The 14,452-nt window shown below is 36.3% G+C and overlaps 2 protein-coding genes across 5 annotated transcripts in view; both read right to left on the reverse strand.

The window, feature by feature from the left end:
* LOC134535104 (uncharacterized) overlaps nucleotides 1-7,677 on the reverse strand; it is a 305,166-nt gene extending 297,489 nt beyond the window's left edge. Inside the window, exon 1 of one of the 4 annotated variants that reach the window (XM_063373992.1) lies at nucleotides 7,359-7,677. In XM_063373992.1, coding sequence (XP_063230062.1) covers nucleotides 7,359-7,489 — 131 coding nt within the window. In that variant the 5' untranslated portion in view covers nucleotides 7,490-7,677. Of the gene's footprint in view, nucleotides 1-1,310; nucleotides 1,509-7,358 lie in introns of those variants that run through there. The other 3 variants (XM_063374003.1, XM_063373999.1, XM_063373983.1) reach the window with 3 other exon arrangements.
* A 5,100-nt stretch (nucleotides 7,678-12,777) lies between these two features.
* On the reverse strand, nucleotides 12,778-13,309 carry LOC134535107 (RING-box protein 2). The gene has a single exon (XM_063374019.1). The coding sequence runs from the start codon at nucleotides 13,267-13,269 to the stop codon at nucleotides 12,934-12,936; it is 336 nt and encodes a 111-aa protein (XP_063230089.1). The 5' UTR covers nucleotides 13,270-13,309; the 3' UTR covers nucleotides 12,778-12,933.
* Between the last annotated feature and the right edge of the window lie 1,143 nt (nucleotides 13,310-14,452).

A 14,452-nucleotide genomic window follows, 5' to 3' on the forward strand; every position in this document is an offset into this window, starting at 1 on the left:
ATAAGTAGGAAACATATCTCTTTCTTTGGGAATTTTCTTAAGTATCAGTAATAAATTGTTTTTACTGTGTTACGATTTTAAAACAGATAAATACATATTTTCAAACACAAAAATTGCCAGTTCAATTGTAAGTCTAATAGGCATATAATCCTGAAATAATATATTCCTATGAAGCTTATGTCTGAAATTTTTCGTTTGGCTCACACATACCTGTGTATTAAGCTGCTTATAGTTTGTTACAAGTAATTTTTGATAATTTGTCATTTAGAATAAGTTGTATTTTTTAAAGTTCAAGTGGATGATATAACAACTACAAGAAAAACAATATTAGTTACATCCTTATTTACAGTGAAAATACTAACTTCGGAATCACAAAAATATCCGAAACATTGAGTAATTATTGTACAGGAAAATTACCTTTTCCTACCATTACACGAAAAAAAAAAATCATAATCAACATCACGTAGAAAATGTGCTACTTAAATTACTTTCTTTAGTAACATATTTTCGAAGTTGAATGAGATTGTATCCCTGATTTGAGAAAAAAAAATAATTTTCTTAACTAATTAATAAACGTGATAACAAATTGTAACCGAACCGAAATTCGAACCCACAACCTATTAGTCGCGCAGTCTCCGTACGCGCTGCGAAAACATCGCTGTCAGAGACGCGTATGCAATGGTAGGCCTATATGCAGAAAACACATTGAAAGAGAGGAGCGTTGGTAACTTGCGCATGCGCAGATAGGTACCACTGATAGTACAGAGCGAGATGCTTCTTTCGAACTAACTCTTATCGTATCCCCTAACCCTTGCTCAGGCTAGTGGAGACATACGGACTGGGAATTAATATTTGTAGTGATAACGTCTAAACTTCCATAGAATACTTAATAAAAACATGCCTATTTACCAGATATGTCTATGGGGACTAAAGAGCGAATGGGGGGTGTAGTGAAACCATAGCAAAACTAATTATTTGGTAACAGCATTCCACAAAACACAATAACCTATCTTTGGTCCCTGGCGTATTCGCGCGCGTTGTCATGTGTGTGAAGAACACTCTGTGTACGCCTGAAAATTTTCTGTGCCCATGACATTCACGATATACGTTTCATCATAATTACACATCTGAATCAATTTCGATAAGAAGTTTAGGTCCTACGTACATTGAAAAAAAAAACAATAATTTCGTGCAGAATAAGCAATAAAGTACAAATCAAAACTGACACCCAGTTCGACATGTCATGTTATCCATAACTTTTTCTTCCAAATATGTTAAAAATAACAATAACATTTAAATGTATTACTTACTGTATATTTCCCTTTGATAAGTTTTCTTCATTGTCTTGCACCAGGCTCTTGTTTTCTTGTTCAAGACCTTTCCTTTTTCGCCAAGACCGTGCTACTGCTTTCGCATGCTTATTTCTTTTTCTCGTATGGTAGGTTTTTTTGTTACCCATTACATATATTTACACGCAGTACAACACGAGAACCAACAACGCCACTGGTACTCTGCATGTAGGCGGGCCAGCGAGTAGCGACGTGACTTGGCAACTCCGCGTTGCGTGCGGTTTCCCCGAGCTGCGTGAGATGCTGCCCGCGCACTCTCTTGACGGGGATTGCAACTGCGTATTTTACTTGGCGCGCTGCTCTCCAGTACTATATGTTTTACGCGAGAACTGTAACGCTTTTGATTATTACCAAGATGTTAAATTGAAGAATAAACTCAGCGTAACGAACTGTGTATTATATTGTGTACAAATTTTGATAATATTGTACAAAAAACGCTTGTTCAGTAACCCGTAGTAAAACTATCCAAAAGAAAAAAATTCATTAAAAAATATTGGGTTGGACAACAATGCTAGTATTAACTCATTACACAAAGGCAAGTATACATAATCGTTTAAAACTTTGATTTGAGTCATCACGCAATAATTGCACTCCTCGTCCATAAATTACTGTTACTTCGTGGACCTAATACAGTCATGTTTATTAAAATTTTTTCTACGATTTGGGAGTGTGTATCACATAAATATGATACATCTTAAAAATCTACGAAGTTTTTTCTTCCAGCATATGAATTTTATTTCTTATTAAATTAATTAACATTCTTATTACTTTCAAAAGAAAAACCCCATTATTTTTGCCAATTTGTGAACCACCCCTAAAGGGTGTTGACTGGTTGCCAAGAACTCCAGTAAAATATGAAAAATTGCCTATTTAAATGACGGATGTATGACAAGTAGCATCTTCTGAATTTTCATTCGAATTTGGCCCTATAATCCACCTTTGTCCCTCCAGGCTAATGACACACCTTGCCGACCCTCGTCAACACAGCTGGGTGCTTCATTAATGGGGATTATCGTAATCCCCTGTTTGAAAAGAGGAAAGGAAGCATCTCATGCTGCTTGTCCTGGGGCGAGTCGAGGTGTTATGGGGAGCTCAGGAAAAACAAATGGTGGAATTTGTGAATTCAATAATTTAATTCAATAAGTTATAGATATCAAAATGCTACACAGAATTTAAAAATAAATACTTTGCTATTGCGAACTCTGCAAAGTGGTACATATAATTAAGTTTTCACAGTGCCATGGGTGTTTATTTTCTCTTGCTTGTTTGATAAACTCCGTTGAACATGCCTGTAAAAGGCGTCATACACATTCTATGTGCGACATCATTTGAAACTAGGTCATTTAAAAATAACACCGAAAGTTCGCGCAGCGACATTTAGGCCCTACATAGTCTGCCTGCCGATGTTGCAGTAAAATAAATCATAAATAGTAATGGAAGGCAACGCACACGTGTATTTATTTATGTAGGGCCTATATCTACGCGTATCTACAGTTCACCTTCGGTATTTCTAGCATTACTGAGTATGTTTCCGTGTATATCTCCGGCAAAAACAAGTTATTGTTTGAACGCAGAATCAAGGCTTGATCCCTGTGCGTAGTCGGGAAGCTTTCAAAGTCACGTGGAGTACACATTTGTACCACAGAAAAAAATAATTAATGGGGTTGGAATTTCTAATTTATAAATGCATCACAGTTGCTTATAATAAAAGCATCGTTTTTAAGGCCACGCTAATTGAACTTTTTAATTAGCAGTTTTTTCGTTTATGCAAAACCTAAAGAAAATTGCCTACATGAAAAGTTTATTCAATTAGTGGGGTTTTTCTTTCGGTCGCCATTCGATTTATATGCATAATGTAGTTGCCTTGAGTAAAATATACGTTTTTTTTTTGCTTTATGGCATAATTAATTTTGTATGTCTTGCTATGATGTGTGATATTCACTTTATCAGTTTTTATGCCACGCAGGTGGCATGGATTTATCACCTAGTTTCCTGTCTGGTTTCTTAGCATCTTTCGCATTTGACCAATCATACTGCAGTTCTCTATCTAAGGCGCTTCCGTGATCACTATAATACTGTACTCGTACTTTTAACAAAATGCAATACATGTCAAATTTCCAGCGTATGTGAGATTGAAAGTAATGTGGTATTAAGGTATGTCAATACTAAATTACCACATATAATTATGTAATATTTGGAGTAATACACAACAAGAAATTATTGAAAATAATTTTGAATTTTATTTGACTTTAATTGTAAATATGTCGCACGACTGTGGTATTACAGTTGTTTATAGTTGCCGCAATGTAACCTCAACTTGTTTGTAAGATCTACTTCTGGCTTAGATCTACTTTAATGCGTATTTTGCATCTTCCGATTGAAAACATTTTCTTGTGGTAGTCACATAGCATTTCCTGCATGGCAATACTATTGTTAACGTTTGGCGGAATTATACATCACTGGCCTGAAAAAATATCTAAACCAGAAGCAGATATACCACAAAGGCTGAAATTGCCATGTGGTATGTAAAACGTGAGTGAATATTCCACCATTGGATTTTTATAAGTTATTACTGGTGAAATAATCGTGTGTGTAAATAAATATTCAAACACTTCCCATATTCGTTTAGTCAGTAGGCTGACTTTGTAGAGGGAATGAGGATGGTTTAGTAATCAAACAACATCAACCTGACATTAAACACTCCCACCACGCTCATGCATGTCTCATGAGAAACTCGAACCCATGACCCCACCCTCCGCAAGCTGGTGAGTCTTCTACACTGAAACGTATTTCAGCGCTGTACTTAATGATCCTTCTGACACTAGCATAAATGACTAAAAGATCCGTAATTTTCCGTACCTGAAACAAATTCTACTTCGTACAAACTCCCACCTAACGTCAATTTAGATGAGCACGTACGTACTGTGCTGTAAATGTTATATTATTTACTATATTTTTTCATAACTGGTCATCCAGATATTTTTCGTTAGCCTATCTGTAAATAATAAGCATGTGTAAGTATCGTTTAAGAATAAAAGTAAAGATCAGTACTTAACTAGTCCCTATATATATATATATATATATATATATATATATATATATATATATATACACACACACACACACATATATATAATACTTGAATAGTTGAAGTCGTTTACGTTTTACTGCACATTATAGGCAAGGTAATTAACTTCCGAAATTTTGAATTTAATTTAAAGTGAACACATTGAACAATGAAGCCTTCCTTTAATCCACAGTCAAGTTAATGACAACGTAGTTGGTTTGGTTACAACTCGTACTTGTTGTATATGTGTACTTGAACGTGGGGAAGGATACAAATGGGCAGGGACGCACTAACTTTCTTGAAGACTTGCGACGAGCGAGCTACATATCAATATCCTACTATTAAAACGGCATTGTTCATGTTATAATTTGCTATTTTAATTTGGAAAAACATTGTTTTATAACTTTACGTGACAAATGAGACTTCTGTTAATCCAATAATTAAGTGAGGATTTTTTTTGTCTCGTGAAAAACAGTTTTAAATATTTAATACAATAATTTATTCAGAAATGAGCTGCCCTAAAATTGTACACGGACGGAATTGCGATTATGCAATAGCACGGTGCATGAATGACTGGCGTACGTATTTGTTACAAAGAACCTAAAATTATTAATTAATTTTATCAAAATTACAGTCAGTTCATAAATAATACATACAGGCCAAGCTTAGGTAATTTTCAAAATGTTTGTGCTTAACCCCATCCCCGGTACATTTGACACCATAAGCCGACCTTTTGGATCGGAAAATTCCAAATCAAAAAAGGATTGATTTTAAATTTTCGAAATTTTGGTCTTTAACCCCCCTTACCCTCTTTCCCAGGGGCATAGTCAACCCCGGGGCAAACTCCCATAGTGCCCCAAACTCATGATACATCCCGGAAACACTATAAATCGAAAAGAATAAGTATAGTTTTAAAATTATCCAAATTTAGGGTCATTAAACCATTTCCCATCTGAGGGGGAGAAAATTGAACCCCTGGCACATTTTCCACCATTTCTCGACCTCGGTAAAACTCAAAATCGGAAAGATTAAATTTTTTAAATATATATTACTACATTTATTTAATTTTTTAATTGATTTTTTATTTATAAATTCCTAAAAAAAATATTTTTAGTTTACATTAAATATTAAATTAGATATTTTTATGAATTCCTCTAAATGCACCTAAAAATAAATTTTCTAAATTTAAAATATTCAGGGGCAATTGCCCCCATTCCCCCCCCCCCCCCCCAACAGATATAATGGTGCCAGAAGGCCTTGGATGCACGTCAAAATTAACGTACTTTCATTTTCCCGAATTAAAAAAAAATCGGAGGGAAATGACCGGCCCATAGCAGGGAAGGGGGGGGGGGGGGGGGGGGGAAAGAGAGTTGAGATTCAGTATCCTGAATAGCTCGGAAACACTCCGAATCAAAAGAGAATCAATTTTTGAAATTTTCAAAATTTAAGAGTTTCCAACATCCCCTACCCCCACACAATTGAAGGGCCAGTCGACTTCGGGCAAATTTCCCACCTTGCCCCGGACTCATTGATGTACAAAAAGGATGGCTATTGCCCATTGGAAAAAGTAGGTTTTTTTTTTTGCCCTCCTCCCTCCTTTTTCAATTTTCGGGTCATTGTCATAAAATCATTGAATTGTCATTGGGGTTACATATATACTTAATATGTTTCAAATCAATACGAAAATTAGAAGTAGGATATAATCAATTTTTTTTTTCAAAATCTTGGCATTTTGAACCCCCCCTACCACAATTCAGGGAGGCAGTCAACTTCGGGCGAATTTCCCACCTTGCCCCGGACTCATGGATATACAAAAAGCATGGTTATAGTCCAAAGAAAAAAAAGTGTGTTTTTTTTTTGCTCCTATGCCCCTCTACACCCATTTTCACTTTTAGGGTCATAGTCATAATATTATTGTACTGTCATCGGGGGGTACTTATACTTTCAAAGTTTCAAATCAATGCGACAATAATTGGAAGTAGGTTAAAATCGAATTACAAGATTTGATTACATAATTAGCTAATAAAAGTGTTTTAAAACAAACATCTTCCCTAATAAATCCGATAGTTTCGCAAATTGAAACGGTAATACACATGTAAATATATACCGAGCGAATGACTCACTGTGTAGCTAAGCTGACTATACAGAATAAAGTGAGCATACTGAAAGCACAAGACAATCATCTAAATAAATAAAGCTTCTGTGCGTGTGTATGAATGGGTATAATTTAGCTTAGTTGTCAAATTTAATTGGCATATTTCTGGTTCTCTAATTATTACTGAAACTGTACACTTAAAATCTTCATAAGATAATGGCTACTTTATGGCTAAACATTTTTTTACCAACAACAAAGGCCTCGTCGTTTTCGATGCTTCAAAAATTATTTTTTAAATTTACACTATAGTGCAAAAGCTTACTTATTGCAACATTTTTTAGCGTTACAATCACTGCAGTATTTGTGCATTTCTGCATAGCCATCCAGCATATACTCGTAAAAGGTAGGTGGTGTTTTATAACATATTTTATGTGCAAGAAATTTACATTTAGTATTTTTCATGTTTTTTTTTCCCCTCTGCATAAAAATTAATCAAGGTTTTATACTGTTTTGGTACACAGCTTGTCTGAAAGAAACCGTCAAAAACGCACACATACATAGTTTCTCATGTGGTATTTTATACATGCAAAATTGTTGAGACATAATGATTGAAATCACTGTTGAAATGAGGCAACGAAAGAGTTTGAATCCAGATATCGTTATCAACATTGTAACTTCCGATTCAAGGAATAAATAGTATGTATTTAACCTTTGTTATCGTAGTAAAACCTTTACTGATAAATGCTCAGCCATAACCAGTACGTTGAAGACAATATTCACGTTAAATACACATTATGTATATATAATGCAGTAATTTTGAAGCCGATTGAAAGAAAAAAATACTTACCTCGTAACTTCATTGTTTCTTGTTAATTGATTTTCGGCTAATTTCCTTTTCTTCCAGAGAGCTCGTTGGACTTTAGATTTTTTACTCCGTTTGTAAGGCCGTGATTGCTTCCGTCGCCGAGCCTTTGACATCGTTAAACACCTCGAGGACAACGAAAAGCCTAATTTTCTATACAGCTGTTTGCTACAACTGCAATCAGAACACTGCACCTCAAAAAACCCGCGAAAAATAAATACAGCAAGCGAGCCCCCGACACATCTCAAATACCCCACGCAGTTGCAAGAGGCGGCGCGAGGAGCGCCACCTCACCGGTAGGTAACAACGGCGCAGAGGCCGCTCGCCATGGCAGCTCTCGCGTCGCAGAAGAGGATGTGCACGTGCTGCTTTGGGACAGCACCACAATGAATAGAAAGCTCGCATTGCTATAAACTTGGTATCGTTGTAATCAGGAAGAATGCTGCTATGTGTTAAAAATGTAATATTCGATAGAGATAAAACTGATCTTGTTTTTAGAGTACTACTAATGTTGCTAATTTTCGATACAAAATTTGCCAACAAGTATTTTTTTTCTTTCTTGAGAACGACTTTCGAAACTACACAAAACTTTCTTGGCCTATTAGAAATACAATTTTTTTCAATTATAAAAAAAATCACCTTTAAAAACTAGACGGTATTGCCGTTTTGTAAACATGTCAAAACGATTAAATATTAAAAAAAGTAATAAATATATTTTTTAATTACTTTGTGTTATTTCAGATGTACTATTTAATCAATGGTTTCCAGACAGGAAAAATGTAAATATTATATTTCAGACTTTTTTTTTACCCTTGAACAGCCTAAACGCACCTCTGCATGGGGCTTTTATTTTAAATAAGATTGAATAATAAGTGGCATGAAAAAGTTTAAATTTTATTTATAAAGCCAGTTATACTAAGATAAGTTTTATCCTATAGGTACACTAAATAAATTACATGAAATACCAAAACATACGTTTGGTTTGCTTAAGAAATTAAACAGTATGTGTTCTCATATAACTACCAAACAATGTCTATGGTCTGCCTACTTTGGCTATGTTTATTCTTTAATCAGCTATTGAATTATGTATTGGGGGAGTAATAGACATCATCTACAATCAGTTTTTATTATACAAAAAAAAATTAATCAGAATTATACTCCACATGAAACGTTTGGACAGTTGTCGTGATATTTATAAATCCTTAGGTATTCTTACTGTGCCCTGTATTTATATTTACAAAGTATTATTGTTTATTCATAAAAACAAATTAATTTACTTAAAAAATACTAATATTCATGAGCATTTCACGCGAATTAATGCAGATTTTCATCTGCAAAGGGTTCATAAGAAAAAAACTTTAGTCAGTTAGAAATGTTGGTATTAGATTATTCAATAAATTACCATCAGTTCTAAAAAATATGGACCAATGTAATTTATTTAAAAAGGAATTACATATTTCTTTATTTAGCACATAAGGCTTTTTATAATATAGACGATTATGAACAGGAGGTAGCTTCGTAATTTTTTTTATGTATGACTTTTCTTTTATACATAATTTATTTTATATATAATATATAATAGGTGCATATTCATGGAAGAGCAGCTGTTATATTATATTATTTTAATTTTGTAATGCTATTAATACTGTTCTTGTACCTGTTTGTGTGTTTGTATTTATGTTTATTTGTAATTTTCTTTTTTGACATATCCTATACCATTGTATGGTCTATTGAATGAAATAAAAAATCAAATCAATCAAATCATGAATGGAAATGACAATTACCACAAATAAATGCAACGGAGTTTACGGATAATCGTGCAACGTCGCTTGTTTTTTTTTTTTTATTTATTCTGTGACCGTGGTCTGTGTTAGCGCTACAGCTGAAACTGACTAGAGAAATATTATACTGCAACTCAGCTTAAATAATATAGAAGTATGCATTTAATAATAACATAAATATTAACGGACACCAGTTTGATCGAAACGTTATATTTCAAACCACATTACATTACATCCGCTGTAATTATCAAAAATTAATCGATTAAAATAAAGCATGTTTAATATAACTTAAAATCAAGCCGAAAACGAGTGCTCGTACTTACATCCTCGCTCTCCAAACGGCTTTGCCTTTCTTCTTTTTCGACTTGCGTGGAGCAGATAAAGTTAATTTTCTTCTAATAGGTTTCTCTTGGCATGACATTTTCGCCATGGTTTCAGGAACTGAACACACACCGTTACTCAACCATCAATACTTGAGAACTGGCAGTAAGCCCAAACTTTAAGCAAACAATTCTGTATACCATGAGTCACATTTTGTTTGTTTTTTTTGTAGACTCCCGTTACAGAAAAAGAAACCGTCCAGTTGTATTAAACAGCTAGAAAAACGCAATAATAATAATAATAATAATAATAATAATAATAACCATTGTAAAAGATCTGTCTTTAGTTTTTTACTTTTTTTCCCTTGCAGCACTGATACTCCAGATCTTGGAAGGGGGGGGGGGGGGGGGGGGGGGTGATATACCAGAGTTTCGATGCCGTGGCGAGTCACGACCTACAAACTGTAAACAGCTCCAGGAAGGCATTAGTACCCCCCCCCCCCCCCTTCCGGGCACAAGGCAGCAACCTGACAGCTGCCTCCCTTCCTGCCCCCCTCCACACGCTAGCCAACGCTCATCTGAAATATTTGCCCCTGCACAAATTATTTCAATACAACAAATATAACATTATAGCTTTCCTATTACAGTAAGACATGCGGTCTGAAACTTTTTTGATCTAAATAATTTGCAGAATATGCCTAAATATTCATTTTCAATATAAAACGGGCAGCCTGTTTACAATAGAGTATTGAAAAATGAACAAGTCATTTAAAAACTATGTGAAAACGTTATTAAAAAAAGTGAGTATTAACGCGTGTATACCTGCATTATCTGCGTTCTGGTATTTGTTTCACCTTTTTATCTTATTTAGTGCCTACAGAAAACGTACTTTAGTTAACATTGATTTTCCTATACTGGCAAGATGCCAGCACCCGACCATCCAACAGAAACCGCGAAACACCTGTGTTATTGACAAGGTGATCCCGTAGTACTTTTGCAATTGCCTTAGAATTGTACCGAAATTCAAGCAAAAATTAGTTTCACCCATACTGTAAACAAAATCACTTACTGGAATTCTTCCCGAACTTGATGACCAGATTCTGCCCAACTAATTGATGACTCTGGCTGGAGTTCTTCTATACCACCTGCATTTTCACACAACAATCGCTGAGCAGCATGGTATTTCTTTCTTGCTTGTGACAACTTGTTTCTTTTAGTTTTAAAATATCGTTTGCCATTCCTTAATTTTTGGGGAGCCATTGTTGCAAGAAAAACCTGTCATTGTAAAAGTGTACTACTTATTTAACAAGACTGACAAAGTCTGCAACTAAAACCAGCACTAACTAGCGACCCACGACACAGCCAGGCAGGGCGGAGGGCAGCTGAGATCCGGCAACCCTGCGGCTGGCAGCCAGGCTGTTTACCTGCTCGCTCGTAGCAAAGATGAGGGGAGGGGGGAAGCTAATGCTCAACCAGACTTCACGGTGCCTAGTGGGTAGCGGGTTGCATCTGATATATTTCGGAATTCCAGGCGCCACGAAAACACGCATTCCCCCTGTAGTTCGGATCTGTAGTACTATTAACAATATCAGACTTTTTATTGTTTTTTTATGAAAGTATATGGTTGTGTGTATTTCATGATTATATTGAGTAAATTAATATTTGAATAAATTTTTGCCGTTTTTATATTAAAGTGAACTGCTGATTTTATAACTGTGCACAAATATACTACTAGTCAATTTTTACAATTTTTAAATAATGTAATTTAGTAGTTCACATATAACTTGCACTATACAAAAAAAAAAGCAAATTTAATTATCTCTTGAGATCCATACATACTGCAAGAAATGCTACAAAACTAAAATCGTGTAGCTCACAAACTATCAGTTTTATAGACAATTCTTCACTTACGAAAATTCGTTTATATTAAACATTAGCCAAACATTAAAATCAGGAATAAAATTGTTTGGGTCGTGCAGCCTTAAGAAATACGCGAGGCAAGTGATGTCAGCGAACTTGGCGGCGTGGAGTGTACCTACGTTGAAGTGCATGAAACTAGTCAACAGTAGTGGCATCTAGCGGCGTGGAGTGTAAAATACCTTTAGAGCAATGCAATAGTGTCTCGCGCTTCGCCAATGCTATTCTGCCAGTTTCCCATATTGTCCTACTACGAGTCGCTCACACCAGAGCGCAGCGCGCAGACAACTTGGGGCGGTCCACGAGGCTGCGATCCACTGCGCATGCGCAGACAAGCCAGCGCAGGATGCTGACATTACAATTTCATAAGAATTAAACAGACCATCATTGGCTTAAAACTTGCCATCAAAACTGTCAACAATAGACGACGTAAACATCGATACACGTGTGTTTGCAAATTAAATTTCACCATTATTGTGTTACAAAGTTGTTTAATATAAAATAGTATTTGGATGCAGAATAGAAAATTCACTAGATAGTGTGAACTTCCCCCCCTACCACAAATGTAATAATTCATTTTTGTACATCAGGTTACGTGCTATAACATGTAACAAGTCAGCGCTTCTCACCACCATAATACAAAAAAAAATTCCAGGTATATAATGGTTAACGCTGGGATTGGATGCACAGCAGGGACTCATCTATTTTTTTTCCTTCTAAATTTCTATTTATCTTCTACTGCATCACAAAATCCAAATACAAAATATAAACACACTTATATATTGGAAACCACAGAGTAAAGTTGCTTCTCTAAAACACAATGGTGGCGTCCACATCACTGCACAGGATACCAAATAAAAAAAGTGTTGGCTGCATAAATGCACAGTGATTGTAATGTAAACTACAAATGGTAATTTCTCAGAAATCAGTAGGAATATTAAATAAATTGTTTTAGGGTGAATACAGGAACATCTCTAGTGTTTGAAAAAAGATTATTTTTTTCTGAATTTTATTTTTTTACTTTGCGGAAAATCCACGCTGCAAGAATATTACCCATTTTAAATGTTTTGTAACTGACCAACCTTTTACATGACTTTGAGGTATTTTAAATGTCACTAAGCTAAGCTAACCTAACTAATATCACGGCCAAACCTTTCAAAAAAATTTTACGATATTTTAAATGTCAATTACATAACCTAACACACTGTTTATTTTATTGGCAAATAAAATACTTGGAATTATGAAATGATGATATGACTAATGCCAAAATGTCAGCCAGTCATCGATATACTTAGTATAATTAAAAGTATAATCTTGTAATACCAATCAATATAATTCAGCTTGAATGTACTATGATATTGAGGCGTAACTGATCAACATATATGATACAAAGATATACCGAGTTTAATGGAAAAAGAAACTAGGTGTAACATTGATCATACCTAAAAAAAGGGTTATCGCACACCAACGAACAATAGGTATAGTTGTAGGACAAGTGTTTTTCTTCACAGTCGCGCGTCGCAGAAACGACACACGAGCCTCCTACTTGCCCATCCTCTGAATGGACCACTCCTGCTGACACAGCGGGCAGCGGTTGTTCTGCTTCACCCACAGCGACATGCAGCAGTAGTGGAAGGAGTGGTTGCACTCGCCCCACACCACCACGCAGTCCTGTCGCCCGTAGCGCGAGTCCTGCTTGCTCTCCGCCTGGCAGCGCAGGCACGCGTCCATCACCTGCACGCGGCAGATGGCGCACGTGTCGCACTCCACGTCCCAGCTCCACATCGCCACCGCGTTCCACTTCTTCAGCGAGAACATCTTGTCCGAGCCCTTCTGCGAGTCGTCGCCGCGATCCAGCTGTTCTCCGTCCTCCGCCATTGTTTGTTTTCCTGCCCGACGCCCGCGCAGGAGGGCCACTGCGACAAACCAATATTTCCTTAGTGTCACCAAACTGTTTTATTTAATTGTTATTCTTGAAATAACGGTACATATATGTTCGTAAGCATTAATAGAAAGTTTAGTTTAACTGATTTCATCATTAGAGCAAGTGACAATAAATGTAGCAGAGCATATGTTCTTACGTAAACTGCACATACCAATATGGACACATCCTTCACCTAACTGCGTCACTCATAATTTCTCGTTAGTTCAAAGTTTTCATGGCATGTCGCTGTGGGTAAGGAAATTGTGGAGAAAAACAAAGATCTATGAGACTGCAGGTTAAGTCATTTAAACAGAAAATATATGAACTTGTTAAAAACAATGGCAGATGGAGTGCAGAACCTGAGACAAGCAAGGCCTTGTGTGAAGTTTGTGTCAAAGCAAACAATCACGTTTTCCATTCAAACAAAGCATCTTTAGAACAAACGAATCCTTGGAAATGGTGCACGCGGACATATGTGGTCCCATGGAGACAGAAAGTACTTTTTTGCCCTCAGAATATTCGGTTGTGAAGCCATGGCCCAAATTCTAAGAGAGAAGAGAAAAACATGGGACCCCAAATCCGAGAAACTGATATTTATTGGTTATTGTGACAACACGAAAGGTTATCACCTCATCTGTCCAATGTGACGCCAACCATCAGTGCTCCTCTCGTTGCACAGATGCATCATCAACACCTGCCCAGAAACTTGTGCGACGAACGCGCCCGTGCGCGCAGCTGAGTGCCGATGTGAGCAGTGCGCGAATGCTACGAAGATAGCGCCGCTACCGGCCACGTTAGCCATATCACTCCGCCGGGTGTGGCAAGGCACTTCCGTCAAACTACGAAACAGGGCTCATGTATTTATTTCCAGGGACAGACTTATGCTGGAACCATAATCTAAACCAAGTCCTCACAGAGATGGGTGTAAGATAGTCCAAACAGTGGCGGATTTACCAGCAGGCTCAGTAGGCTTGAGCCTAGGGCTGCAGATTTTTGGGGCAGCAAATTTGGGGACCGATTTTTTTTTGCAACCTCATAGATATCAAAAAGATTTCTGCATGACAGTTTTCTGTTTTCTGATGTTTTACAGATATAAGTTTGCAACAAATTTTTCCCGATGACTTTCCCCTCTCCCTT

Source organism: Bacillus rossius, chromosome 8, assembly GCF_032445375.1.
Source record: "Bacillus rossius redtenbacheri isolate Brsri chromosome 8, Brsri_v3, whole genome shotgun sequence".
NCBI classification, from domain to species: Eukaryota; Metazoa; Arthropoda; class Insecta; order Phasmatodea; family Bacillidae; genus Bacillus; species Bacillus rossius.